Below are 26,674 nucleotides of genomic sequence, written 5' to 3'. Positions count from 1 at the left end.
CCACTCCAATCACAACTGTGGGTCAGGCAAATTCTAGTCTGAAAATTGGTTTGAAAGTTCATGTGTTTGGCTGAACAGAGGCAAGAAAGACCAGCTGAACAATCTGGGAGTCAGACATGAGCATTCATTTCCTGATCTGAGGGTTTGACTGTCTCAGTGGCAACTAAAGGCAAACAGGGATGTATGGATTGGTACCCCAAAGCTGGCAGGGTTCTTATCTCTGCTGGGATGAGTCTGGATGAGTGTACTGAGCTGGGCTGACCATGCACTGCTGTTCTCCACTTTTCTTCACATCCTGTTCAAGGCTGTTTTATTAGACTAGAAAAACAGTAAAGTCTGACAACACAACTCTCTAAACTACATTGTAAGACATAATGAAAGGGATTCCGAAAACACATCTATCCTTTACTCAGTGGGCCCTTAGAAGGCAGATAGATACAAGGCTTTCCTCTACAGTTTCCTTGAGTCCCTCTAGTTTTCAGTCTAGGCTCCTACCTTGACTTCTCAACATCACCTTACCTTCTGACCAAGTTTCCTCCTTAGATCCTTGGTTTGATACAAAACCTGGCTTCTCTGGTTGCTGTCTAAAACCTTGTAGTGGGTTGGTTTCTTGAATTTTTAGGCCTTCCTTAGCAATGGGGTCAGGAATCTAAGGAAGTATTCCATATCATTCCTTTCCGTAACACAATATATAAAAAGGCACCGATAAGAGAGTTTGTGCTCTTCTCTCTTCTGGTGGCTGAAGACGACAGGTCCCTCTCGCAGACAGTTTTGCTTGTATAGGCCAAAGCCTGCCTGCTCCGACCTGCCGTTATCTCCAGTCTCTCCGGGAGGCGTGGGGGGAGTTGGCTGCTGCCTTGCACAGCTCTGCTGTCCCGCTCAGGGAAGTATTTAATTAGTTTTTATATTTATTCATTCATTAGCTCTCTATTAACAGGTATATGTGGGAGATATTTGTTTTTAGGTTTCTTTTTATCCCTGTTTTCCCCCTCCCTTTTCCCTTTTTTTCCCCTCGGGAGCTCCCTGTTGTGTATAATATATTCAAATTGTATATGTAACTGTAAATATATGTTATATATATATATTTGATATAATCCTGTTTCGTTCAAACTTCTTTCAGTTTTTTTTCCCTGTGGTTCGTTTTTTTTTTTTCCTCGCTTGAGGAGAGCGGGAGGGGGGAGGAGACAGCTTGGACTTGGCGGGAGAGCCAGGCCAAACTGATACAAACCTTTATGGGACCTATGGGATCTACCTCATGACTCTGTTCTGATCCTAACCATTTAGACAACAATCTGGCACTATGCTTTTCCTAGAAGCTTACAAGTGCTAAGCCGTGGCTGGACCAGCTGGATCACGAAGCCATGCACTTTGCAAGCTCATCAGGAAAACGACTGATCTGTTCCACCAGGGAACATGCCCACGTGGGTGAGTAGTGTTCAGAGGAGGTGGAGTGCTTTGACACAAATTGCTCATCCAGGAAGAAAGGTAGTAGGCTGGAAAGCTGATTCCCTCACATCACCCTCTGCTCTCCCTGGCGAGGCTCCAAAGAACATCTGAGCCTCTTCTGACATGAGCTGGGAGGAAGGTTGAGAAGGAAATCTGGGAAAGGCTACGTGACAGAGAGCTCAATCCTGCAAATCCTGTCTGTGCCAAACAGGTTCCTTTCATGTATATGTGCTTTGTTACTCCCATAACAGATTTAAATCAGCTGGAAAAGTACCTTATGTACTAAACCAAGAGGAACCCAATGCCAGTGTGTAGGCAACTGAACAGTGCCCTGACTGTCCAGCAGCTTGAGTCTGAAGAATGCAAGCACAGCTCCTCTCTCTACATTTAATCACTGTCTTTTACATATATAAAGTATAATGCATTATTCTTTTGCTGTCCTCTTCTATGGAGTGACCTTTATGCTATTTTAAACACTTTATTGGTAGGCTAAGCTTACATGTAAAATTGAGTCTGTGGTGCCTATTCATGCTGTGTATCTTCAAATGCTGCAGTTACCAGCATTTGTAAGCTACACGCTTCTTCCATAAAATACCACACCTGTCTTCTGAGGGGCTTGTTCCTCCTTTGATGGACTACAGACCATCAAGTTCTGCTTCAAAATTAAGAGGCATCTGATTGCCTGTTAGTCTTACTGTGAAGTTCTTTATGTCTTCGGTTACATGGCTACAGTACTTATGTTAATACTCCCCAGTATTAACACTGCATAAGAAGATGCAACACTCCACAACAGAGTGCACATTGCTCCCAGGATTTCTAATTTTACATCCTCAGCTTTTGTAGAGCCTCTCTGAAGGAGTCTCTCCAGAAATGGAGTCATGGGTAACGTGGCATTGTCATTTTGAGTGGATTTTGCAGCAGAGATCCAGAAAAATATTCACAGTAAGGTACCAGGATCATGTGGCTCTCCCTGCACCGAGGAACATGGAGACTTTTCAACAACAAACACTTGTTGGTTAGTGCTATGATCAGCTGTCATTTGCAGGACTTGAACAAAAATATTTGATGTCTGATTTCACTGCCTTCAGCATTTCTGTATTATTGACAACATTTTTGTAAAATGTTGGGTCAGCTCCTAGAAACATCAAAATTCATGCTTGAAATGAATTCCACCCTGTTGTCACCTGTTTCCAGATGTTTTCTGTGATTTGCCTGATTAGTATCCACTAGGAAGGCTGTCCTCCTGCTGAAGGTATTACCTGCAGGTGCAAGCACTGCATTACGTTGAGCAGGCACGGGGGGTCTGTTCTGCTGCCTTCCACAGGAGATGTAGGTTGCTGTTGTGGTGGAGAGCACAGCTTGTCTTCACACCACCAGTCCTGAGCATCAACCCCAGGCCTCCACCACGCTGCCTAACTTGGGCTGTGGTGTTTCTCTTGTTAGGTTAAATCCCTCTTTATATTTTCATGGACTCCTTCCAAATGAAACTTGATTGAGTAATTAATAATATGGAGGGAGAGTTAAGCTTTTTAAGTTCTGCGTGTTTTTCTGCCAATTATTCCATCAAAGACTGGCTCGCTTTGTTGCTACAGAGCTTCTCAGCGAGGCATGACCTCGGTTTATTCAATAATACATGTATTTCTGAGAGCAACTTACATAAGTTGGCCTATCCAACCTTTGTCTTCATACAAGACTGATTTTTGACCATTCAGTGGCCATGTCAAATATGAAAGCAAACACTGAACAAAGTGTTTCCTGCTTAGTATCTGGGTAAGAGGGATGGGCAGCCTCACAGTGGCTGCACTTGTCTCTAAGCCACCATTGCTGCCTTTACTGTTTCCACTGAAGGTGCTGAACCACAGTCTCCTTGCAGCCTCTTGGACATCTCGCCACGTGCTGCATCTGCTAGCTTGGCCTTTGCAGGGCAAACAATAGATTTCAGCCTTCAGAGATGGCAATAGTGCTGCCTCTTGTGCTGGCGTGAGCTGTATCCAACAGCAGGGAGCTAGTGGGATCTGGAAGTTTCTGGTTTTTCCTTCTCCACCTCCTCCTCCTCCTCCTACCTAGGATTTGGGGCTGCATGGGCTCTCAGTGACACAGGGCAGAAGGTGCATTCGCTGCCAGCAGGTTGTCTCCAGGGTACCTGCAACTCCTCTGAAACCGCTTTTACACCACGTGCAGGGCAAGTCCCTCTGCACTCATTACAGCAAAGCAAATCTGTGAGCTTTAAATCTCAGAAGTAATTTCCATAACATCATTTCTGCAGCAGCTAGTTTCCATGGAAACCAAGAAACGACTGGCAGCATGTATAGTAAAGAAGACAGCTGACCTGATTGTCCTTCCCTGGCCCCTGCGGCCGGGCTTCCCTCCATTTGCGCGGGCACATCCGTTGCTCATTGCTGTGAGGTGTACAAGACCAGGTGCAAAGGCTTCAGCTTGTTGCACCAGCAGCAGCCTGAATGCAGATGGGCTGCAGCCCATCCTCCTCATCCCACCTCATCCTGCCTCTCAGGGCAGCTTGTCCTGTAACCAGGGGAGGAGAGCAGAGGGAGGAAGGGTCTGTAGATGTCTTCACACCCCCTCGCACCCCTGTATCATTCCCAGGCCCCAGCAGTGATGGAAGGACTCATGGTTAGCTTTGAACATGCATGTGCCCCTTTCTTTTTGGACCTCAACATATTTTGTTGACCTATTTATTCCACTGCTTCTAGAATATTCCTATAGGTTAACTTGTAAAAGATGTACATTTTTGATTATCAGTCCTATATGCATGGCACCTAATTTACAAATATTCTTGGAATTCTTCCTAACTACTACCAGAAATATCTGCTTTCCAGGTGAAGGTTCCATTACCTGTGGTGTTCCTTAAGGAGCCACAAACCCATGTCACACTCTTCAATAACTACCAGTTTTGTCTGTGTGTTTGGGCAGAGAGAGGGAACTTGTCTGACCCAAGCTCAGCTGCAGCTTTTGGTTGTTTTATTTCTTCAAACACTGCAGGCACCAGCATGGAGTATATTACTTTAAAACGTTTTAATTTTAAAAGCAGCTTTTGCCTTTGGCCTGGAAAGTCACTTAAAACTAGAACAATTGTGTCGAGGCAGCTTCTGAAGTGGGTAAAGTGATGCCATGGGGAGGGGGAAACCAAGATGGAGCACTTGAAATCCTTTGCTGTGTCTCTGGGAGCCCATCCTGCTCATCTGAGTGGCTCAGTGCTGTGTGGCACTGGCCTGGTTCCCTTTGCAGGGCATGCTCTGTGTCCCCTGCAGCACCCCAATAGCAGCAACCTTGCAGACAATGTGTCCTGTGGCTCTTGTCCCAAAAGCAAGTTGCTGTTGCCATTGGGAAAGGAGCACCAAGAGAGCTTATGTGGGCTTCTCAGACAGGAGGGCAAAGGTTTCCTTATTCCAAGGTCATCATGGAAGAATGATGTCAACAGAATAGGCTTCCACAGTTGAAAAACTACAAGAGCTGTTAATAGAGTACTTTGGCCTCACCAGTTGCCAATGGATATGGAGTTTCTAATGTTTTTCACAGACTGGCTTCTCAAAGTCAAGGCAGCAGTCACCAGAAGTGCACTTTTAGGGTGAGGGTTCTTTCCTATAAAACTGAAATATTAAAATATTTGAAGGTGATCAGCTGAAAAGTAATCTACTGCAGCACTTTCCTCCTGTTTGCAGACATGGCTTAAAGACAACTGTTGTCTTGGGCCAGAAAATCACCTCAGAGCCTGTGAGGAGGGAGCGAGCTTTTCCACACTACCAGGGATATGCTGCAAAGGCTGCCTCTGGTGGACATTAAACAAGAGCCCATTTCTGGGGGAGGGTTGCTGCTGCTTCAAGATATTCTCAGTAAACCTCTCCAGAAGATATGGAGGAAGTAGTATAGATTTGCTCATGACACAGTCAGGGAAGTTTATGACCAATAGTGTTACCTGAATAACCCTAAAAAAAGCAGATCCTCAGAGACCATTTCGGAAGTTCAACATTTGTGGACAGAGTGAGGGAGAAAAAGATGACTGTCAGAAGCTAATTGCTCCGGATGTACTATACATATAGGTCATGTTACAGGCCAGGACTGGGAAGATGCATAGTCTAGCTCTGAATGAATTCCCATTTGTACTTAGTTTAATTACGCAGTATTAGTTTATTATCAATAAATAATGACGTGCCAGTATAAAAGCCTTTTTTTCTCCCTAATTTGAAGACAATCTCAGCAATATTAGCACTAATGATTACATCTTTGAAGCTCAATGCAACCTGGAGAGGTGCTAGAGGCTGCCTTTCTCTCTGAAGGATGCATTGCAGGTTCCCATGCCATGCTCATCCATACTCTCCAAAAGCATGGGGCAAGTGTGGCATCCCTGGGTGCATGTCTTGGTGTGGCATTTCACTGGGGGAGCGTTTGTGCAGGGAGTCGTGGAGCAGAGGCAGCACTTTAGGCCACACAGCCTGTCTTTCCTTTAAACCTTTTAAAATCCACAGAAGCCGCAAGGCTCCTAGAAGGGCAAAGCAGCTTATAGAAAGCAACTGCAGAGATGAGAGCATCCTCAAAAGCTGGGCACTCCCTGAGGTGTTCCTCTACCTCGGCTCCAAAGTGCTGGAGGGAAGAGCCAGCCCGAGCAGCCTCCACTCAGCTGGTCACCCTTATTATCATAATTTCTTGTTCAGTGCTTTTACTAAACTTTCCGAGTCTCTCTGACATAAAAAACAATTGACCTTTACAGCTGTATTTGAGCCAGCTACACTGCCATCAGCTCTTGCTGGTCCTCACTACTCTGTTGATGTTTGCTTAATGGCATGGGAATTAATTTGTTGGAAGCTGACACTTTGCTGCAGGATTAGTTAGAGAGACTAACGCAGGGCTGGTGCAGGGAATTTAAGATGCAGAGCATCTTTTTGAGGTAAAGAAAAAAAGGAGGTAAATTCTAATTCTTTTGGAAATCTTCACTTTTAGGATGCTAGAACTGAGTAATGAATGAGCTGAAGTACAGAATTAAAATAAACTCAATTCCAGCTATTTAAAGCCTCAGCAATTCCTTCCAGGCAAAAAACAAGTAGCTATTGTGTGCTGGCACTGGGAAGGCTGGGGGAAGGCAGCGTTTCCCACAGGCAAATTAGGAGTGGGAAAACCAGAACAAACCCCACAAACCTCCAAAGCCCGAGTAAGGAACACAAGACATTTTCTGTTCAACATGATTTGTGTTGTCATTAGGTGGCTTTAATGGGGCTTTATTCTTATTCTATGAGGAAAGCTCTGGCTCTGCTTGAGCTAACAGTATTGACCGTTCAGACCTGGGAAACATGAGGGAGCCAGCTGAAACCGCATTCACCATGTCACTCAGGCACTCACTGGGAACAGTGGGTCTCCTCTGCCCTTACCTCTTCCTGCTGTGGGAATCTGGACACATTTCACTGGAGCCTGATAAAAACCTGTCTGTGCCCTGTTTGGCCAGGGGGTGTCTGATTCACTTACCTCACTGCAAAGGAGGGCCCATATTGACCATCAGCCACGTTGGGACCACACCGGAACTCCACAAAAGGTGCATTTTAACCCCACCCTGCTACTGCCCCAGTCACCTGAGGCAGAAGACAAGGCTGGCATCATAGATGCAGGAAAGGCTTTTCTCATCTGAGATGGCTTGAACCCCTTCCTACTTCTCCACTCAAGCTATGGTGAGCCCCCAGCAGGAACAGTTCAGCAACACAGTCCTGGCTTCTTGAATTCCAGTATTTGGGTGCCTTGTTTCAGGCTGTGTAAAGGTGAAAGGGGATAAAGAGTTAAGAAAGGCTCCTTAAAAGGAAATCATGAGTTGAAACCCATGAACAGCTCCTGCGGGGCATGCATGAAGCCCCTCTCCTTCACCTTTGCCTCATTCAGGAGACTCCTTTCACACAACCACACAGGCTAGAAGCAGCACACCAGGTAACCAGCAAGTGCAGCAGACTTTCTGCTTTCAGGATTTCAGGATCAAGACACCACTTTGCAAAGACTATGAGGACTGCTGGCCACCCATCTTCCACCTGCAAAAGGAGCAGTGTTACCTTGGTACTACTTGTCCGAGGCTGCTGCTCAGAGATGGACACGGATGGAGAGCCACTCTGGTGTGAGCCATGTCCCTTTCTAAGGAGACATGGAGATAGATGCAGCCCTGTCATCCCCAAAGCAAGCTAAAACCACACCAGTGCAAGATCTAGCATTTCTTTATGGCCAGATCCTATTTTTAGTTTGCTGCACCCTGATTTTACTAGACCAGATCATGGGAGAAATACAGGATTCCTACTCTAGCCCAACAGAAACGGGAGTTGCCAGTGGAGCACAGCAGTTTTTCCAAAGAACTGCCATGGCCTCCCTGACAAGTTGTTACATTGACAAGTTTGAAGGGTTTTCTTATGATCTGATTTAGATCAAACCACAGGGTATCAGAGCAAGTCAGGAACTGTCCACTAGCCATTTTCATTGCACTATATGAAGTACTGTGGAAGAATATATTTATTTTGGGGGTGTGATAAAACTAAGGTGCCTTTAGCCACAAAAAACACCTTTGCCTGTTGAGAAGCTGTTCCAATGACAAATCTGTCATGTACTTCTGCATGCCTGAAGAAACTTTTAGAAAATAAAATTTTCATTTGAAACATTTCTATTTTCTTTAAGAGCAGCTCAGTTAAATTCAGCCACTCACCAATTAACAAACAGTTAGAGTTATGATAATGCAGTATGTATTTTTGTATATTGATCACCTTCCTAGAAGTGGATAGGCACCCTTGGCCATTGCATGCCAGAAATGAGTTTACCTGGAAGTCACATTAGTTTTATTTGATGAACTCTTGTCAAGTTTCCTTTCAATAGGTTACAAGTTCCTCAAACTCCCTTGCATCTTTGTTAGTGATTAGGGTCCCTTTTAGCAGTCAGAAAAGGGAACACACCTGTGTCTGGGCAGCTTCTCCAACAGGTCATGCTCTAGCCACTCTTCATTAGCCATGCACACAGCGATGCCAGGCTCAGCAGGCAAACCACAGCAAAACACATCCCTTTCCCAGTGTAGGGGGTTTCTGTGGCTGGGTTTTGCTAGCAGGGGGGCTTACTGGGGTGGCTTCTGTTAGAAGCTGCTAGAAGCTTGCCCTGTCCCGTGGAGCCAGTGCCAGCTGGCTCCAGGATAGACTTCCTGCCGCTGGCCAAGGCCAAGTCAATCAGGAGTAATAGTAACACCTCTGTGATAACATATTTAAGAACAGAAGGTTGTTGTGCAGAAGGAATTCCAGCCAGAGAAGAGTGGAGTGAGAACATGAGAACAACAATGTAGACACCAAGGTCAGTGCAGAGGGAGGGGCAGGAGGTGCTCCCAGAGCTGAGGCCCCTGCAGCCCGTGGTGTATACCATGGTGGAGCAGCTGTGCCCCTGCAGCCCATGGAGGATCATTGGGGTGCAGAGACCCACCTGCAGCCCTTGGAGAAGCCCATGCTGGAGCAGCTGGATGCCCAAAGGACGCTGTGACCCCGTGGGAGGCCCAAGATGGAGCAGGGTCCTGCCAGAAACCTGCAGCCCGTGGAGAGGGAAGCTCACACTGGAGCAGGTTTTTCCCGTGTGATAAATGTGGCCCCTGTAGAGGACCCACGTCAGTACAGCTCATTCATGAAGGACTGCACCCCATGGAGAAGAGACCCACAGGACAGTAGTTTGGGAAGAACTGCTGCCTGAGGGATGGACTCAGGCTGGAGAGGTACATAAAGGACTGTCTCCCGTGGGAGGGATCCCAAGGGAGCAGGGGAAGGACTCCTCTCTGAGCAGCGGCAGAAACAACTGACCATAACCCCCATTCCCATCCGCCTGCACCACTGGGGAGAGGAGGGAGAACATGGAACGAAGGGTGGGGGGAAGGTGTTTTTAAGATTGTTTATTTCTCACTCTTTGGCTCTTATCCTCTTAGTAATAAATTTAAGTACTATCCCCACTTTGAGTCTGTTTTGCCTGTGAAGGTAATCAGTCACTGACCTCTCCCAGCTCTTATCTCAACTCATGAATCCTTAGCTGGTTTTTTTTTTCTCTCTCCTCTGTCCAGTTGCAGAGGGAGAGTGAGAGAACAGCTTTAATGGGTACCTGGTATCCGGCCAGGGTCAACCCACTACACTCAGCTGTGGGGCAAGAGAGGTAGGAGCAGCACCAGCTTGGAGAGCACTCCCATTTATCAGTGCCTTCAATGTGCAGAGAAGTATCTCTCCTGTTAAAACACATGCACTCACCTGCCCTTTGCAAATTCCAGTGCCAACACCTCTGGGTGCTGGCAAACACTGAGCCAGAGCTTGGGAAAGTTTGGGGAACAGGCTGTGCCAGTTAGCTCACCGTGCAGCTGCTCCACAGCACCCCACAGCCAGTGTGGCTGCAAGGAGCAGGCCAGCTCTGCTGCCCAGAGCAACCACAGCTTTAAATGGAGGTGCCACCACCCCACAGGTTCTGTCAGGCTGCAACCCAACTGCTGAGCGGCCCTGTCCAGGAAATAGCTTGGCAGCTTCTTAATTCAAAGCCAGGGGAGTTTCTCCAGTCTGGGTCAGCACTGGGCTTTGCACCAGTGGTGCTGCTGCCACAGGAACAGGTACAGCACAGGCAGCCGTGGCTGAGGCTGGTGTTGCCACTGGTACTTCCCTGAACTCTGGGTACTTCTGCTCTGCTCAAAGGAACTGGCAGGGCACAGACATTACAGACCCCACATGCCTTGTGGCTCCTCAGTCCACTGCAAATCCAGACCACAGAGCCGGGCTTTCAAGCAAAGCTGCAGAATGTGGCACATAGTACCTGCAACGTATCCCAAGGACAGTGGGGTCTCTGGATACCCCAACAGATGTAGTTAGTACACCAAATCTAAACACATTTTGAATTTAGTCTAATGGAAACTAGTGGCTGTTAATAACACCTCAGACAAACCAAACCACAGCACCTGATGCTCACATCAGTGTAACAGCCTACAAATTAACTATAGGAAACCCCTGGATAGTTTTACTGTCCTTCAAAACCATCTTTCTAAACCAAATATCAGCTTGGGTGGCACTGCCAAAACAGGTAGGTACAAGGGGAGTAACACACAGAGCCAACTGTCTTTTTTTTTTTTTATAAAAGTATTTTTAATAAACTGATGGATTTAAGTTTAAGATGCTAGACAAATTGTTGCCATGTACAGGTAACAAAAGTCAAAATTCTTCGAATTTTATACAAATACTATGTAGTACAGTAAACTTGAATACAAGTTTACAAAAAATGCATCAGTGAATATTCAGCTTGTAAGCAACTTCCAACAGTGAAAATTATCATCTATCAATAGTGATCAGAATTGCATTGTCAGTTTTAGAAGTAATGCAACTATGCTTTTTTTACCAAGCCACTCTGGAGTTATTGGTGCACACTAACAGTACATTGGATTTTTTTGGCTTGCTGAACAGAAAATGGCATTTAAATAAAATGACCGAGTTAAACAATGTAATAAGTATCAAAAGTACTATCTCACAGGAAACTAAACAAGAATGAGAAAGTAAACAGAGCAGAACCCTGAAGTGGTGATTTTTCTACCCGTTTTGATGGAAAAGATTCCACAGGTGTCCAGCTTTCTCACAGCATTTTGGAGTGTTCTAGTCCTAGCACAGTGTGGTCATTAGTAGACTAAAGTAATCCCTGCTTGGCAGTAATGCTGGTGAAAGGTAACTTGCTCTATTGCTAACAAATCAGAGTAACCACTGGCAGGGCGACTTTTTGGAGGCATCCAGCAGAAGCTGAGCTGACAGCACATGACTGGAGTTACAGTACCGCTCGCTTCGATACAATACCCAACAGCCTTCAGGGTTCAGGTGCCAGTTTCCTCACAGGATTTACAAATGGATGGGTTTGAAACAAACACAAAACTCATTATGGAGCATGAGACAGTATTTTCACCTGTACAGCTACCAATAAAATGAATGGTTTTGTTACAAACTTTCCAGTCTGCTTTATAAAAAATAGTCTTAGTTTTACTTCTAAATAAAAACTGTGCTGTGATCTGTCACGTTCTTGCATTGTACATGCTGTAATTGTGTGTGTTAATGAAAGTGTAGAGATTTGTGACCTAGCACTCTGGATGTATCAGAAGCCTAAAAAGCTGATTTTGGTACATAAAAGGTAGCAATGAAAATTCATTCTATTTATTTTTCCTAAAGCCTAGGAAAAGCTACAGTACATTGCTAGATCAGTGGCCTCAACCCTGAGCTGAAATAAAGGACCTGCCTTGGCCAAGAGACTTAGTCACATTACTACCACAGCTGCACAGCAGAGACAAAATAACCTATCTGCAGCCTGTTGTCTTAGCTGTGTGTAGTGCGAGATTCAGTTCTGTAATGCTTGAGAGTTGACTGGAGACCACCATATTCATTTTCACTACAGGGGAAAAAAAGGAAAGGAGAACTCAAATTCAGAGATCCAAGTGAAAAGCACTCAACAGGGAGGGTAAGTATGTCCAGCTTCTGGAGATCAGAGAACGAAGTCAGTGGCAGACTCATCAGTCTTATGCGTTTTCCCATGCGGTAGAAGAGATTATTAAAATATGTACCAAAATACAGTTAAGGAGACTCCTACTATTACCTCACTCTTTCCACAAAGAGTCTCATGTGATTCCTCCCCCCCCCCACGAACTGAGAGTTTCTCTCTCTGTACCTACATGGCATCACAGAAGATAAGTGAAAACAAAGTCTGTCTGACAAAGGATTCAACTCAGCTGCCAGCAGAGAAACTTGTTTGTAACACAAGTCGCAGTAAGCCATCATAAGAATTCTTACTAGAATACAGCCTATTGCACCTTCCTGTAGGGTTCAATGGCACCGACTTCCCATGGCTAGGAGCATTTGTAACATGAAGTATTCTTGCCTCCCTAGAGGACTTTTTTTTCTTTTTAAACAGCAGAAACTGTAGAGTCAGTATTTCACTTAGTGGAAAAACTAAACCCAGCAACAGACTGAAAATAAAGCTTGTAAGAATCATTTATATTTCTAGTAATGCACACTTCTTTGTGAGCTGATCAGTTTAGGGATGGTATGTTTTTGGTTTAAGGCAGCAACTCTTAGAAAATACACAAGCTCACCTCCCTCATGTTTGTGCTACTGTAGCCTTATGCACACAATAGAACCTCACTAATTTACACTAATGACTGGAAGAACCATTAATTCTCTTGGTAAGTGAACAAGAATAAGGCATTCCATTATATATTCTGATCACTAATTATAATTTAGCTCTAATTATAATCTACCAGCAAACATACTTCTGTGTTTTAGAAAATAATATCTCTTACCTTCAGATATAATTATGTGTGCAGATTAGTGGGTTCTGCTGTGTAAACACGCAGGTGCATAAGCAGTTTTCAGGTTTTTCTTCATTACATCTGATAAAAAAAGTTAATGCCACAGATAGAGACAGTGGGGAAATAAATTAGGATTTCTCTATCATTTGTGCAGATATGCACAACTGGGCAGCACTTCATAGCTCAAGAAAAAAAAAAAAGGACATGAATGTTTACAAACTCAAATGAAGCAAAATCAGCAGCAGGAAGCAAGGCCATTCCCCAAACACAAATGGCTTGTTTTACATGATTCCAAACTATATGAAACAAACAAAAAAGGAATATAAGTACTTGTAGATACAAGTTTGAAATCAAGTAAAGCAAACAGCGAAAAATTTTTCATGCTTCTAACAGATGATTTTCACATGTCTAAATCCTGATTGAAATAAACTGTAAATAAAGATGGAAAATCAGATGTAAACTACATGGCTGAATTAGAAAAGAAGGACTGATGTGCATTGTAATGAAATAGAAATTTCCCTTCATATGTGCAAAAATCCACAGTTTCATCAATGTAGAGGTCATACTTCTAGGAACAGATCTTAGACGGAACCAGTCTCCCTACATCCTGGAAACTACCTGCTTACATCAGCCACTTTAAGTGCACAATACCCTGTTCATATATATAGTATTCAGCAGTTTCTGGCATTTCTCAATTTAACGTTCACCTGCCTTAAATCTTGAAAACAAAGGGGAGAGTTCATCCAGGGCATCACACCACTGTTTTGAGTTACACCAACAGTTAAATCAAACTCAAATTCTTTCTTCTTCCATGGTGGCAGGAGTCCTTACAGGACTTGTAAACAGCAGTACACAATACTGTAAACAAATAATTTAAGTTCCGCTTTATACAAGATGTTAAGTTAATCCAGGTCTACCAAACATCAGGTGAAAATGAAAAGGGTGGCTTCACACAAAATCCTTCCCTTTTCTCCCAGCAATTCTTCTCACTACATAAATAATCCTGAGCTGAAACATGGGTTGCTGAGAGCTTTTTTTTTTTTTTTTGCATATAAAAACAATGTTCTAGAGTCAGCTCTCATGTTCTGTCAGGAAGTCAGTTGCTGGAGAGATTAAACTGAAGTATTTCAAACCATTTGTTACTTTGGAGGAGGACTTATAATTTGGTGTGGCGTCCAGTTCTAGACCCAGATGCTGAGCTTGCCAAGGAAGCTGATGCTGCTGCATCCTCAGCTTCCTCCAGCTCATCGTGTAGCTCCTGGCTAACACTAGACTGGAGAGCTGCAGGAGTTAGCCACTCCTTCGGCAGGCAGCTCTGGAGAAAGGGTATACAAGAGCTGAAGTAGGCAAGGCGATTCACCCATCGTGGAATCTCTTTTCCACAGAGAATCTATGAGGGAAGGAAAAAGAAAGGATTAATTTGTTTTCTGGATTCAGCAGTAACAAAACTGCAGCGTGGTAAATGAAAACCAAAACCTGCAGTAGCCTTACAGTTTACTTATCACAAATGCCACTCAAGAAGCACCCAAGTTAGCTGCACTAAGACAAGTTTTCTCCATCAGTAAAAGCAGCATCCTAAGTCCACAAGGAGACTTATTTTCCACTGTGAAATTTGGACACATGGTTCTGTGCTTTTCTTAGAAGTCCTGGAAAGCCTAACCACCTCACTTCTTGCATAACTTCTACGAAAGGGACAGAAATTAGTTAAGGTATGTATTCCATTCACTGCTAATTCCTCAGAAACAGAAATTGCAGGAGAGACTTCACTATTACAAAAAAGCACCCTGAAATCAAATGACCAAAAATACCATAGTTGCGTGGAGTTACACATACAGCTGAGGCTATTTAGTGGGATGGCCTCTGATGACTTTCATGAGATGTCACTATCTTACAAAACAAGCACACACACTTAGGTTCACTGGAACAAGAGAGGATATACACTGCATAGCTGGTTTCAACTCCTCAAAAATATATAATGCAGCATTAAATACTTATTTGTACTGCACATCAGTCATTAAATAATTCCGTTGTCACTATTCAAGGAGTGAGCCATTTTACTTAACTGCCTCCACACTCACTTCTGGTATTACTTACTCCAGTGCAAATTTGGAGAATGGGAGCATTACTCTGCTGTAACTGAGCAGCATTTACCTTGTAATTATACCCACTTCTATAGTCAATTTGAACACTAAATAGGACAAACACTAAAACAGAGACAATATGACCATGCAGCTGAAGAGTATAGCAAAACCCTGTCCATACAGGCCAGATTTCACACCAACTGCAGCTTTGTTAGTGTCTCACCCTACTTACTTGTACCAGCATTGCACACGAATCATCATCTCAATAAAATTTTCCAGTACCACTGGAAGATCAGTCTACACAAAACACAGGCTATACAGTAAGAGTGCATTAACTATTTGGGGGAAAAAAAATTAAAATCTGTGAAAGCTCACTACAGAAAAAATAGCCATTCTTGTTTGGGAGTGTTTCAGTGAAACATCATAAATTCTGGCAAGCACAGATTGCCAACTATCAATAAAAATCAAATTTCCATTCACCTCTTTGTCCTAGGATACTTGTTCCTGACCCCTTCCCTTGTGTTGATACACGTGTGAATGATCAGGCATTCAATCATACTGGCAAACTGATCACGTTGCAAAGGGAAGAAAGGAAAGCCCATTTGACTCCTCAGTCAGATACTCAAGTATCTACATGACCAGGACACAGATGCTGGCAGAGCAATACCTTGACAAAAGCCTCTCAAGCAGAAGATTAACACTGTCTGTGTAACTTCTGTGAATGTGTTATTCTTTAACAGTAGCTCATAACTTTAAAAATTATTTTCAGTGTGATGTTTCTGTGGGGAAATACTGACCAAAATACTATCCTCAGTAGCAATCTCTGAAGCAACTGAAATGATTTTGAAATCCTGTTAGTTCATTTACTAGGTCTCTCATTTAGGAATGCACCCCTGCTTGAATACAAGCTATGTATGAGAACAATATTTAGCATTTTTGACAGCAAAATCTTGTACTTTGGACATAAGCACAAATACAATCTGAAAAATGGTGACATTTGCCCAAGGTATCAGAGATAAGAAGTTGGAAATTAGACCAAACATTCCAAAGGAAGATGATACTCTGTAGCCACCTGGGAAGCACCTTTCTAGATCTTCATGTTTGTTTACCTCAGATAAAGCTGAAGAAAAGTGATTGCAGTTTTTGTGCATTAGATGATAAGCATTTCCTTTGAATTCTTTTCCAAGCTCTTCTACTATTTTTTCTATGTCATCTTCCATAAAGTCAGTACTGCCTAGAACCACAGCCTCTCTAGAAGAGAAACAGAGAGTAAGTGATCAGGCTCCCACGATACAGGTGGATTATTGTTCATACACTGCTCAAAAGTCACCCCATTGTGGGTGGTGAGATCTTTCGGTCCTCCTAGAACAACATAAATTCTTTCTGTTCCATTTTACGGCACCACTTTCATCTTTATCATGAGAGATTATGTTTCCTTGCCTATTATTCACCTTGAAAAAGTTACTGCATTGTATACGCTGCATGAATAATAAAAGTTAGCCACAAGTCCACAAAATTTCTATGCATTTAAGAAATTTAATGGTATACTAAAAAAAAAATGTTTTTTGCTGTAGACACTTCACCATCTCATTACCTCTGTCCATCCTTTCATTTCTAAGTAAACACATGAATTTCTCAGAAAGTCAGAAATCCTTGTACAATTCCTCTATCCTCAAAAATAAATCCAACAAATTGTCTTTTTCATATGCCTTCTCAGAAAACAAGAAAATAGGTATCTTTCTTACTTAAATTTAAATGTTTCTCCTAGCTCAGAAGCATTTCCCGGTGAAATTTCAAATATTCCAGAAAAAGGGTATGGATGACCACCGTAGGCAAATTCTAAAAGAGAAAGTTCAGATTTAACAAAACCAGCACATGATGACAGCAAAGAACAGCAGGGCTCACTGACCAAAGACAACTTCATGTGGATCTAAAGCTAGGAACCAGACATCTTATTATTACAAATGAAAGGAGCTGGAAGTGAATAGTTTTGTTAGGTTACTAGTCAGCCTGAGTAAAAACTGACAGGAAATTTCCTACAGTGTATGGATTTAATTTGAATAACTTTACAGTAAGTATATAATTTTCATTGTATAAGTGAGGATTTACAAGTTAAATTGTAAATCCTATCAATGTTCTTTATACATGCTTGTCTTTAAAGGTCCACTTTGATATGTCTAAATTGGGGATTCAAAGTACAGTATCCTCAAAGGTCTGATGGCACTTCTATTCAGTGTGCACTACATAGCTCTAAGTGTAGCAGTAAGTAGTGGCATAAGAGGTTCTTAAATGTCTTGATTTGCAAAGGTTCAACTGTCACAAGTTTTTTTACTATAACAACAAAGTAAACCAGTGCACGCATCTGAAGTCTGCACATAGCATCTGCTGGCACAAGCACTCACAGTACATGACAATATCATGGTATGCTGAGCTTCCATCTGTGTCTGTCAGATAACACAGCATGTCGTGCCCAGACTGCAATAAAAGGCTTTAAGCATGACTTCACGCTTCCTTTCCTCAAAACTCGTAACACATCATGCAAGTCTAGCACTCAGTTTTGCGGATAATCTTTTTTACAACACGTTAATGAATAAAAAGTTTGATGTACTTTGAAAAATGCAAGTCATTGTTCTAGCAGGGGCATGACCTGCTGTATGAGAAAGCTGTTATAATCCCAACAGGAAGGGAGGTACATGTATTTGGCACAGCTCAAAAACTGGGTTTCAGGCACAGCACTATTAAGAGTCAGGTCTTTCTGGTTTGGATTAAAACAAATCAAAAAAACAGTTTTTACAATAATCATAGTATTGTCACTTTGTTGCTCTGGTAACACTTGCAAACCCAGTTACAATGTGACCATTATAGTAGCTGAAACATAGTTTAGGATAACTTTGAGCAGTGTGGTCTTCGGAGTGCATGCCATGCCTTTTGCTGCTTCCCCTCACCTCCCAAAAAAAGAACTGAAGTAGATTTTTCTTCTTTAAATGCACTACTTTCAGCAACACCATCACCTCCGAGCGTCATTATGCTGCTATGCAGAAACACCTCAGACCTGAGCCTGTGCTACAGCTTCCTCAGAAACACCTTCTGGCAGCAGTGCAGATTCTAAGTGGCCTGAACAGATCAAGAAGCTGCAGTCCCACGGTACAACCTATTTAGCAAAATTGAAATGTATTTCTGTATTATCACTAGGGTATCTTTTATGAACAGCATGAACGAGACGTCTTTTAAAGAAACAGTCTCCTTAAAGCAGACCAACCAACCAATAACGAATAGACTTTTTCCTGAGCATCATGCACTCTTGGGTGCCTCTCATTTCTGTACCTAAAAATTAACTCCTTGTACTAAGTGCTGGCAGAATACGATTCAACCATGCTTACATAAAGTGTACATTCCTTTTTGCAACAAGTGTTTTCAAACCTAAAGTAAAGATTTCTATGCCTGGCTGAATAAATTGCACACTTTTCCATAGCTGCATAGCTTTATACAAAAGAATGCATGATGGCTACCAGATTATTCCTGTCCAAGATTTTTTCCAGAGGCAGAATAGATGAGAAAAGACATAAATGGGTTTCAGGAGCCAGACTTCCCTCACTACCTGAAAAATGGTTTTAAATGACAGAATTCCCGAAACAAAGAGTAAGTTGTGCTTTTTTTGTACATACCTCGGCCATATACCTCTATACCTGAATGAAAAACTCCAATTCCAAGGGAAGAAGTATATTCATTCATCCAATACTAAAAGGAAAGAAGAAAACAAGAACAACTCTAGTTAGTTTGTAATACAGATTTGTCTTCTCATAGCAGACTGACATGTATTTGTCCCCCACATGAAAAGCATTAAACCCTACCACAAAATGAAACTGCACAACTCATTTTACGAGAACAGAACATGTCATTAAAATTCCCCAACTGTACACAGTGAATTAATTCCATTAGGTCCTATGCCAGTGTTTTCGTGCTGTCAATGTCGGTCAAGCAAGGAGTCTGTACCCGGAAGAAATCCAGATCAACTTTCTATTTGTCAACAAGTTGTAGGTTGTAAAGTTTTCCATTAGGTGGAACACATTCTAGAATCAATTACAGTAATCTTGAAGGAGCACATTTTTTAAAAAATAAAATCACAACGTAAGGCTGTAATATACACACACTGACTGTCACTTATGGCAATGATCACACTTGCTTATGAGCAGACGAGCACGAGACATACTCAGAGATCTGTAAGATGGACTGAAATGACCTTATTATAGTTTGTCTTTGAATACTTAAACAGTGGTCACCATACAAGAGACAAAGCTCTCTCCAGGCTGCTGATGCATGGGTCTCCCGTATCAGGTTTAAGTCTTTTGCATAGGTCTAACACCTGTTTCCAATATATCACTTGTGTTGTCGACAACAGAAAATAGATGCATTTCAAAAGGAATCCAGGAAGTGATAATTTGTTAAAAAAGGGAAAAAATAGGAAAGAAAGAGAAATTTCCCTTAGTGCTTTGTCTTTTCTTTTTACAAAAGCTGCACCAGCAACCAGTGTCTATCAGAAGCTGCTACCCTCAAGTCCTTAAAGATGCAAGGAGTTCTGGAAAACAAAAATCTCAAAATTACTCTTTCCTTGTCTACATCACCACCCTCAAAATATCAGTCTCTAAGCATTAAAAATTTTCAAGTGACACATAATTAAAAGAAGGTCAAACAAAGTCTTTAAAAAAAAAAAAAGCCTCAGTTGTGCCCTTAAAACTGAAGTTGACTAGAAAGAAAAACCTCTGGAAAATACAAGAAAAGTATTATTTTGTCAATTACTCCAGTAACAGGATTTTTTTTCCTCAGAGAGCATCGCTGTGAACTTTTACAGAGCAGACTTCAAAACATCAGCTGGCAGGCAGATATGGGATGAGGTGTTACTGCTGGTAAATTAATACTGGTTTAGCAAACAGAAAAATGAAGCTATCTTCTCTGCACAACCTGTTGAGACAATCAGTGTTTTCTGATGCGAAGTCACTATTAAAACAGTACAACTGCTGATAAAGATGTAAAAGGTTGCAGATGTCACATTTTTTTAGGAAGTGCTAGCTGGAGTTACTGCGTAATTTACAGTGCCATGGCAAACATTATGGAGTGTAACATGCATTTCTGAAAGCTCGTTGCCTTCCAATAAAAATGATACACTAAACCTTGGATTGACAAGCTATTCATGAAAATTAAGACAAGTTCAATGGCAAAAAGAGAATGTCATGCCAATAGTTACAAACAGACAGGCCAGTTTGTGAGAAATTTTGTCAACATGAATTAACAGAAGACAGGTTTTGTGCCATATATTTATTTAAAGCTCATTGTAATCTGTGGATAAATTTTGCTTAAGACTAAACTTTACCCTTTGCTTTAATCTCTGCCTTTGTCAATGCACTGCTATGTTAGCTAGTGGGGTATGGATGACTGCACTAAATCATCACCTTAGTCTATTTAAAGGGCTTAGCAGTTCTTTCCTTCCACTCCCCAGGAAAGAGCAAAGAGCTAGTCTCATATGAACAAGCTACATCCAGAAATATGCATAGAAAGACATAAAACAGAGAGAAAACAAAGAGGAGAAGAAAGGAGAATGATGCTAAGACTACTCATCCAGCTTCATGGGTTTGTGACCATAAAACAATGGATTCTGGTCATGAGGTGAAATCAAAATCCCCTGGAAAACAGAAAAGCTACTGCAACATAAACCTGTTTCAGTTCTGAAGCCATTCCTATCCCACAGTTTACCAGCTGACCATTCCAAAATAGTCTTATGTTTATATTTATAGTTAGAACCGTAGGCACAGTCAGCATACACTTTGTCAGCACTGGAAGAAAGTATGTTTGCCTAATGAGGTGTATCCAAATGAAACTAATCTAGAACTGAGCTAGACAGGGTCCTGGTACTTTAGGTCTTTCCCTCTCCTGGACACTTTTGGCCACAAACTCAGAATTTGGCCTTTGAATTCCAAACAACCTACACATCACGTACCTATTGGATCTGCTAATGACAAGCAAGGTTATGGCTGCTTTCTGAAAATGGAACAAAAGTTAGACAAGATACCCCACAAGCAGTAGAAGAATAAAGTCTAGTTGGTTACTAGACAGAAAAAATGAGGAAAAATTTATTCATGCTTCTGCCCGCCCACAACCCATGAAACCTGACACAAAGTATAGGGAGAGGACAGAAAAGTGAGTCACCAACCCTTCTCTTCCATCTGCACAGAAGCAGATGAACAGGAAGGAAAGCTGCTCCAACAAGGTATTCAGCACGTGCTATTCAAGTACACACTCCTCCTTGCTGGTGCCACCACTGGGCTTGCTAGAGTACAAAAACTGAGCACTGGGTGGCACATGAAACAAAAGTTAGCAGAGCTTTGGAAGAAGAGCCTGAAGTAAGCTGGCACTTCGCTTTGTGTTTCCAGTAAGAACAGAGTAGGTTAATTGAAGATAAAAGAATTTCAATGAGGCAGAATTACTTTCCCCTTAGGAACAGTAATTATATCTAATTATTACTTAATCTGGATGAGCTATTGGAAGGTCGGTCATATTTTCTCATTGAACACAATGCCTTATCTCACTGAAGAAATGCAGGACAAATGCAACAAAGTGTGTTGAATTTGGCTACAGCTGAAAAGATTATACATAACTCACAAAATAAAGACTGTAAATCAAATGACATCTCTATAAATCACTGGTTCAGTAACATGCCATAAATTCTGTAATCCCAAACTCATCCCAAACGCTATATCCTTGCTTCCATTACACAAACTGGATTCCCTTTGGTCTTGATATGAATTTTGCCATAGTAGAATGCTTCAATTCCATATCCTCAAAATTTTGCAATATGTCAGTCTTGTAAAACAGGATTTCAGGTTTAATGCGACTATCATAGTGAAAATATTAGAGAAGTGTTTTTCTGTGCACACAATAAAGTCATGTCACTGCAATGAAAGAAAAACACTAACCCCGGTGCTTCAAAAATATCTACAGTACTTTCTTCAGAGCTTTCACTTATGTTAATACTTTAGCTTGTTATCATCCTATTTGATAAGGGGAAAAAATAGCATACTTCTTTGGGCACAAAAAAACTAGACTCCTAAAAACAGAAGTTAGTTAAAATGAAACTATAAAGTACTCCAATTCTCAAAACACAATATATCAAAGTCTTCGTCCTACTCTTTTAATGATCATAAAAGATTTTCAAAGGTATGAACTGCACGATGTAAATGTGGCCTTAAGCTTTTCTCCCTCCATAAAATCACCAGTACTTGAAAGTCCACTTTCTTGTACAATACACTCAACCCTCTTCCCTCTTTGTTTTTATCAAAGATTTTTGTTTTTTCAAGTTATAAGGACATTGGAAGGGTATATGCTCCAAAACCAACCGACTCAGTGATGTAAGGAGATCCAGCAGTAGCAAGGTCACCCTGCATACCTAAGCAGCTGCTTGGGAAATGAAGCTGCAGTTAGTATTCAGGTTAAAATAAAGCTGTTCATACGGCTTTACAATTATTACAGTAGTCTTGATTCTGTCAACCAGGTGAGTAACAGTGGTCTCTTGTTCCAAAAGAGAAACAAAAAAACCCAATCCCAAACCTAAACTACAGAAAACCCCCAAATCCACTTCCAAGTGACACAGAATGTGAGGAGCAAATAGCAAACCTGCTAATGTCTTAAGTACACAGTTGGCAGGATTTGATGAACAAGCAGAACTTCAAAATAGCCTTTAGAAAAGACACTTCCCTTCTTCCACCCACTCTCAGTGCCCCCAAATAACAGAGTACCATTGATTTCAGCAGGCTGTGTACATGCAGTAACGACTGCTATGCACACGAACGTAAGGCTTTGGTTTAAATTCCTGCTTCAAACAAGTTTAAAATGGACTGAGACATCATTTAAAAAAAGAGTTTGAGGCAGGATGTACACTGACGGTATCTTTCAGACGTCACAGGAACCTGGGTTTTTCTTACACGTTTAAAGGAAATCTGTTTCTCTAATGGTCAAGTAATGTAGACATTGCTATAAAACAACAAACAGGACTGAAGCAGGAAATAGAAACACTTTCCTTTATGGCCTCAGCTTATACTATGTATAAGTTGTGCTGATGTACAGGTTTAACCAATACTAAAACTGTGAACTAATGCAAAAAAAAGTAACCCCCTACATGCAACCAAACATCTGCAAATAAATGTACTTGGTTGCTTTTTGGAGAATAAGTTCCTTCCACAGTTACATAGCTTTAGAGGCCATATAACTTCTCAATGGAGGCAGAGCTTCAGCAATCGCAATCGGAGAACAATCAGTCCCCAACACATCCTAAGGAAAAGTATGACACTAGTTTTCATGAGCACACCTTTCCCGTTGCTTTTTTACGTCCCTTCCCTTTGTGTCAACTGCCAGCCTTCCTAGGTTGGCTGGAGTAAAACTGATCACAGCAATTCAACTCTGGAGGAAAAAGAAAGCAGGATATGGGTTGCAGCAAAGAAATCTAAGGAGTAAGAGATGAAGGAGAACCATGTGAATGAAAGAGCAGACTATCACAAGAAAAAAAGAAACAGCATGCTGAAGTCACACCCCACCAATGCTACCTTTATAGTGAGAATGGAGTTTCTCACAGAGGCCATGACCCTACTTTCCAGGCAGGCATTTATACAGGAGACAATCCGTTTCTGTAAAGTTTTCACAGCCTGCCTGTGAACTGGGCCCAGTTGACACTTTGCAGAGCTAAGCAAGTCTTCGCAGGAACACTAGGTCTCCATCTTGGCGAGTCAGAAGTGCGTCAAGCCCTGACTTTAAAGACACTCTCTTACGTAAGAGTCCCAAAACTGAAGTCCTACTTCTTTCTCTGTACAAATATTTATAGTTAATATATGTAAAACCATCTCTTTTCATACTAAAAGAGATTCTACAATGTGTATTTTTGCACTGTAATCAAGAGAAGTCATATATATGCATGCGACAGAGCATCGTTCCCTCCTCAAGTCTAGTCTAAGGCACACAGTGACTTCTTCCTAATATCAGCACCACATATGAGCTCAACCAGGTGAGCAAAGACCTCTTTCTCCCCCCGCCTCCTCAGAAAAATCACAGTGAGCAGACTGATCCTGTCTCCAGTCGCCCCTTATTCTCTACAAAGGCGGCAAACCAAAGTCGAAGTAACAGGTTATATTCACTGGATACAGAACTCAAACACAGGAGTGGACAAAAAAAGAAAAAGCCCAAAAAACTCCTCTGAGAGGGATGTTGATTTTTATGAGAAGTATTGGGGTGAAATAATGATGACGAGGATCAGGCTAGTTCCTATAATATCATAAATAGATTTGATTTCAGGCCAGATAGCTGCCTATTGATTGCTATCAAACATTTTAGCATTTGAACATGACTGCTCTCAAGCTAATAAGCTGTATTTTCTTACTTCCAGCAGTCACTGACTCTATACCTTCACCCTTTCAAAACACCAAAGGTTCACTTTAAAATGGTGGTAGGAAAGCCTATCCAAAACAAGCTAAGTAACACAAACACTGTCACCTGAAGCTAGTTGTTGATCTTACTGTCCCTCTATCAGTAGACTCAAAACTTGGTCAGAGAACTAATGCCACTCGTTCTAATTTCCAGCAGCTGAAACGCATTAAGGGATAATATTTTCTTAATATTATTTATCCGCACCTCCTGTTCCATGCAGGTACTTACACCTCATTTGTTACCATGGCATTTGAGCAGCTTCCAGCTGAACATAAGACAATACAACAGTTGCTGTAGATGTCACAGAAAGACTACCCAGGAGGGAGGGAAGGTGAGCTCATAGGGCTGCAAATCAAGCTGGAACGACTCCTTTATTTCTACCAAATCGCAGCCATACCAAAACCGTCCAAAAATTCTGATCCAGAAAAAAGTCACCTTACTGACTCGGCACTAAAAAACTCTTATCCCTACAGAGAATGTGGTTATCCCCAACTACTATCCTGCTAGAAAATTAGACACTTTTATGGTTTTCGTGAGCAGAAAGGCAGGGCCTCCCGGTTGCTGAGCTTTGGGGCAATAGCAGGGGGAGCGGCACAGCTCGGGGACGCTCATAGCAGGGGCGGGGGAAGTTTCCCCTGCGACAGGGAGCGGATCCACCTGCCACTGGAAGACCCATCCCGGCAAACTTTGGTCGCAGGTCACGAAAGATCTGTAGAAATCGACAGACCTCCCAAATCACCGCCCGCGACTCCCCCTTCCCGGATTCGTTATTTCTCCCGCTCCGCCGCCCACAGAGCCCGCTCCCGCGGGGACAGGCAGGGGAAGGGCAGGAAAAGTTTCCCGGCCGCCCCTGCCCCCCGCAGGGCAGGACAAGACAGAATAGGACAGGACAGGGCTCTCCCCGCCGCCGCCCTCCCGGGATGCGGCCGGGACCCCCGCCCGCCCCGTCGCCCCCGGGCCGTGCCGAGCCCTGGCTCACCATGTCGTAGACGTTCAGGATCACCAGCTGGTTCGCCATCGCCGGCGGCCCGCGGGCGCCCCCCGCCCGCTCGGAGCTCCCGCTGCGGCGGCGGCGGCGGCGCTCAGGCCGGCGGCGGGGCCGTGCGGACCCCCGGGGGCCGCTTCCTCCTCGTCCTGCCTGTTGCTGCGGGGCGGGGGCGGGCGGCGGGCACCATGGAGCCGCCGCCGCGGAGGGACCGGGCCGCGCCCCCGGGAGACGCGCTCAGCCCGCGGCCGGCGGCGGGGGCCGGGGGGCAGCGGGCGCGGGCCCCACCCCGGTGGCGATGGCGGTGCCGGCGGCGGGAAGGGAGGAGGGAAGGAAGGGAGGGAAGGAGAGGCGCGGGCGGCAGGTCGCGCCCTGCCTGGCTCTGGCGGCGGCGCCGGGGCCGCGGGACGGCCGGACAGCCCTGCCAATGGGCGCAAGATGGAGCCGCTCCAGCCCGCCCCCAGCGCCCGCGCGGAGCGGGACGGCGGCGCCTACAGCTCCCGGCGCGCAGCGCGGGAATGCGGTCCCGGCGTGCCCGGCGCCGCCACGGCCCGCCCCGCGCTGCGGGAGCCCAGCCCGGGTTGTGGAAAGCCCCATGTGTCCCGTCCCCGTCCTGGGAGGTGTTCGGGGTGGCGGCAGAGTCTCAGCGGGAACGCGATCCGCCCTGCATCGCAGCCGAGCCCGCCCCGGCACCGCCTCACGGCCGCGGGACTGTGGCTGTGCCCGACCGCCCCGTCCCGTGCCGCAAATGCCACACGCGCGGTTAAGGCTTGTAGCTCTAGCGGCAGGATTACTCGGTTCCCAGTCCGTGTTGTGGCCGCGTGCGGAGCGTCCCCCGGCACCGCCATTTTACGTTTGAGTTCAGGGAAGAACGGGAATTTTAACTGGCTCGACAGCAGGAACGTTTGAACCGTGTGGACGGGCGGATAATCCGCATGTGGATTCTGGTGAATGCATGGCCGCTCCTAAGGCTGCAGACACTTTCGAGAGTATCCTTGCCTTACAACCTGGTGGTAAGGCACCCTCAACCTATAACCTTTTCAAGCAACGGCAAAACAAAAATTCATTTGGTAAAAGCAGGAGAAAAGATGCCTTCTCTCTCCCAGCAGATTGAGTTTTATAAAGACTACTACTGCCGCTTTATAGCACTTTAAAAAAGGTGCTGTTCACAGCAGGCTGTGGTTGTGCCCTTGAGATGAAGGTGCTGCAGGAAGGAGGATGTACCTCCCCAGGGGCTATCCTGGCTTTCACTATCATTTCTGGCTGCAGACTTTTAGATGTTTAGCCCCTCTTTTTTAGCTAAGATTTCGCTTGGCTGCTGAGCTCCATTTTGTGTGCAGAACAGCTTATCCTTCGAGTACTACAGCATAGCTGATGTAGGCAGTT

The 26,674-nt window shown here is 43.6% G+C and overlaps 1 protein-coding gene across 3 annotated transcripts; it reads right to left on the bottom strand.

Annotated features, from left to right (window-relative positions):
* Positions 1-10,542: 10,542 nt before the first annotated feature.
* DESI2 (desumoylating isopeptidase 2) lies at positions 10,543-25,522 on the bottom strand. 3 transcript variants are annotated; one of them, XM_027657216.1, is made up of 5 exons: positions 25,283-25,522; positions 18,504-18,576; positions 16,584-16,677; positions 15,948-16,089; positions 10,543-14,147 (listed from the first exon to the last, which is right to left on the bottom strand). In XM_027657216.1, the coding sequence occupies exons 1-5, from the start codon at positions 25,319-25,321 to the stop codon at positions 13,914-13,916; spliced, it is 582 nt and encodes a 193-aa protein (XP_027513017.1). In that variant the 5' UTR covers positions 25,322-25,522; the 3' UTR covers positions 10,543-13,913. The 3 variants fall into 3 exon arrangements, with proteins under 3 accessions (XP_027513017.1, XP_027513018.1, XP_027513019.1); XM_027657217.1 differs by lacking the exon at positions 25,283-25,522 and adding an exon at positions 24,508-24,593; XM_027657218.1 differs by lacking the exon at positions 25,283-25,522 and adding an exon at positions 24,532-24,562.
* Positions 25,523-26,674: the final 1,152 nt, after the last annotated feature.

This window comes from Corapipo altera, unplaced genomic scaffold (assembly GCF_003945725.1).
Source record: "Corapipo altera isolate COAL_440 unplaced genomic scaffold, ASM394572v1 2c, whole genome shotgun sequence".
Classification (NCBI taxonomy): domain Eukaryota; kingdom Metazoa; phylum Chordata; class Aves; order Passeriformes; family Pipridae; genus Corapipo; species Corapipo altera.
Note: the sequence above shows the minus strand (reverse complement) of the source record. Positions and strands in the feature narration are given on the sequence as shown.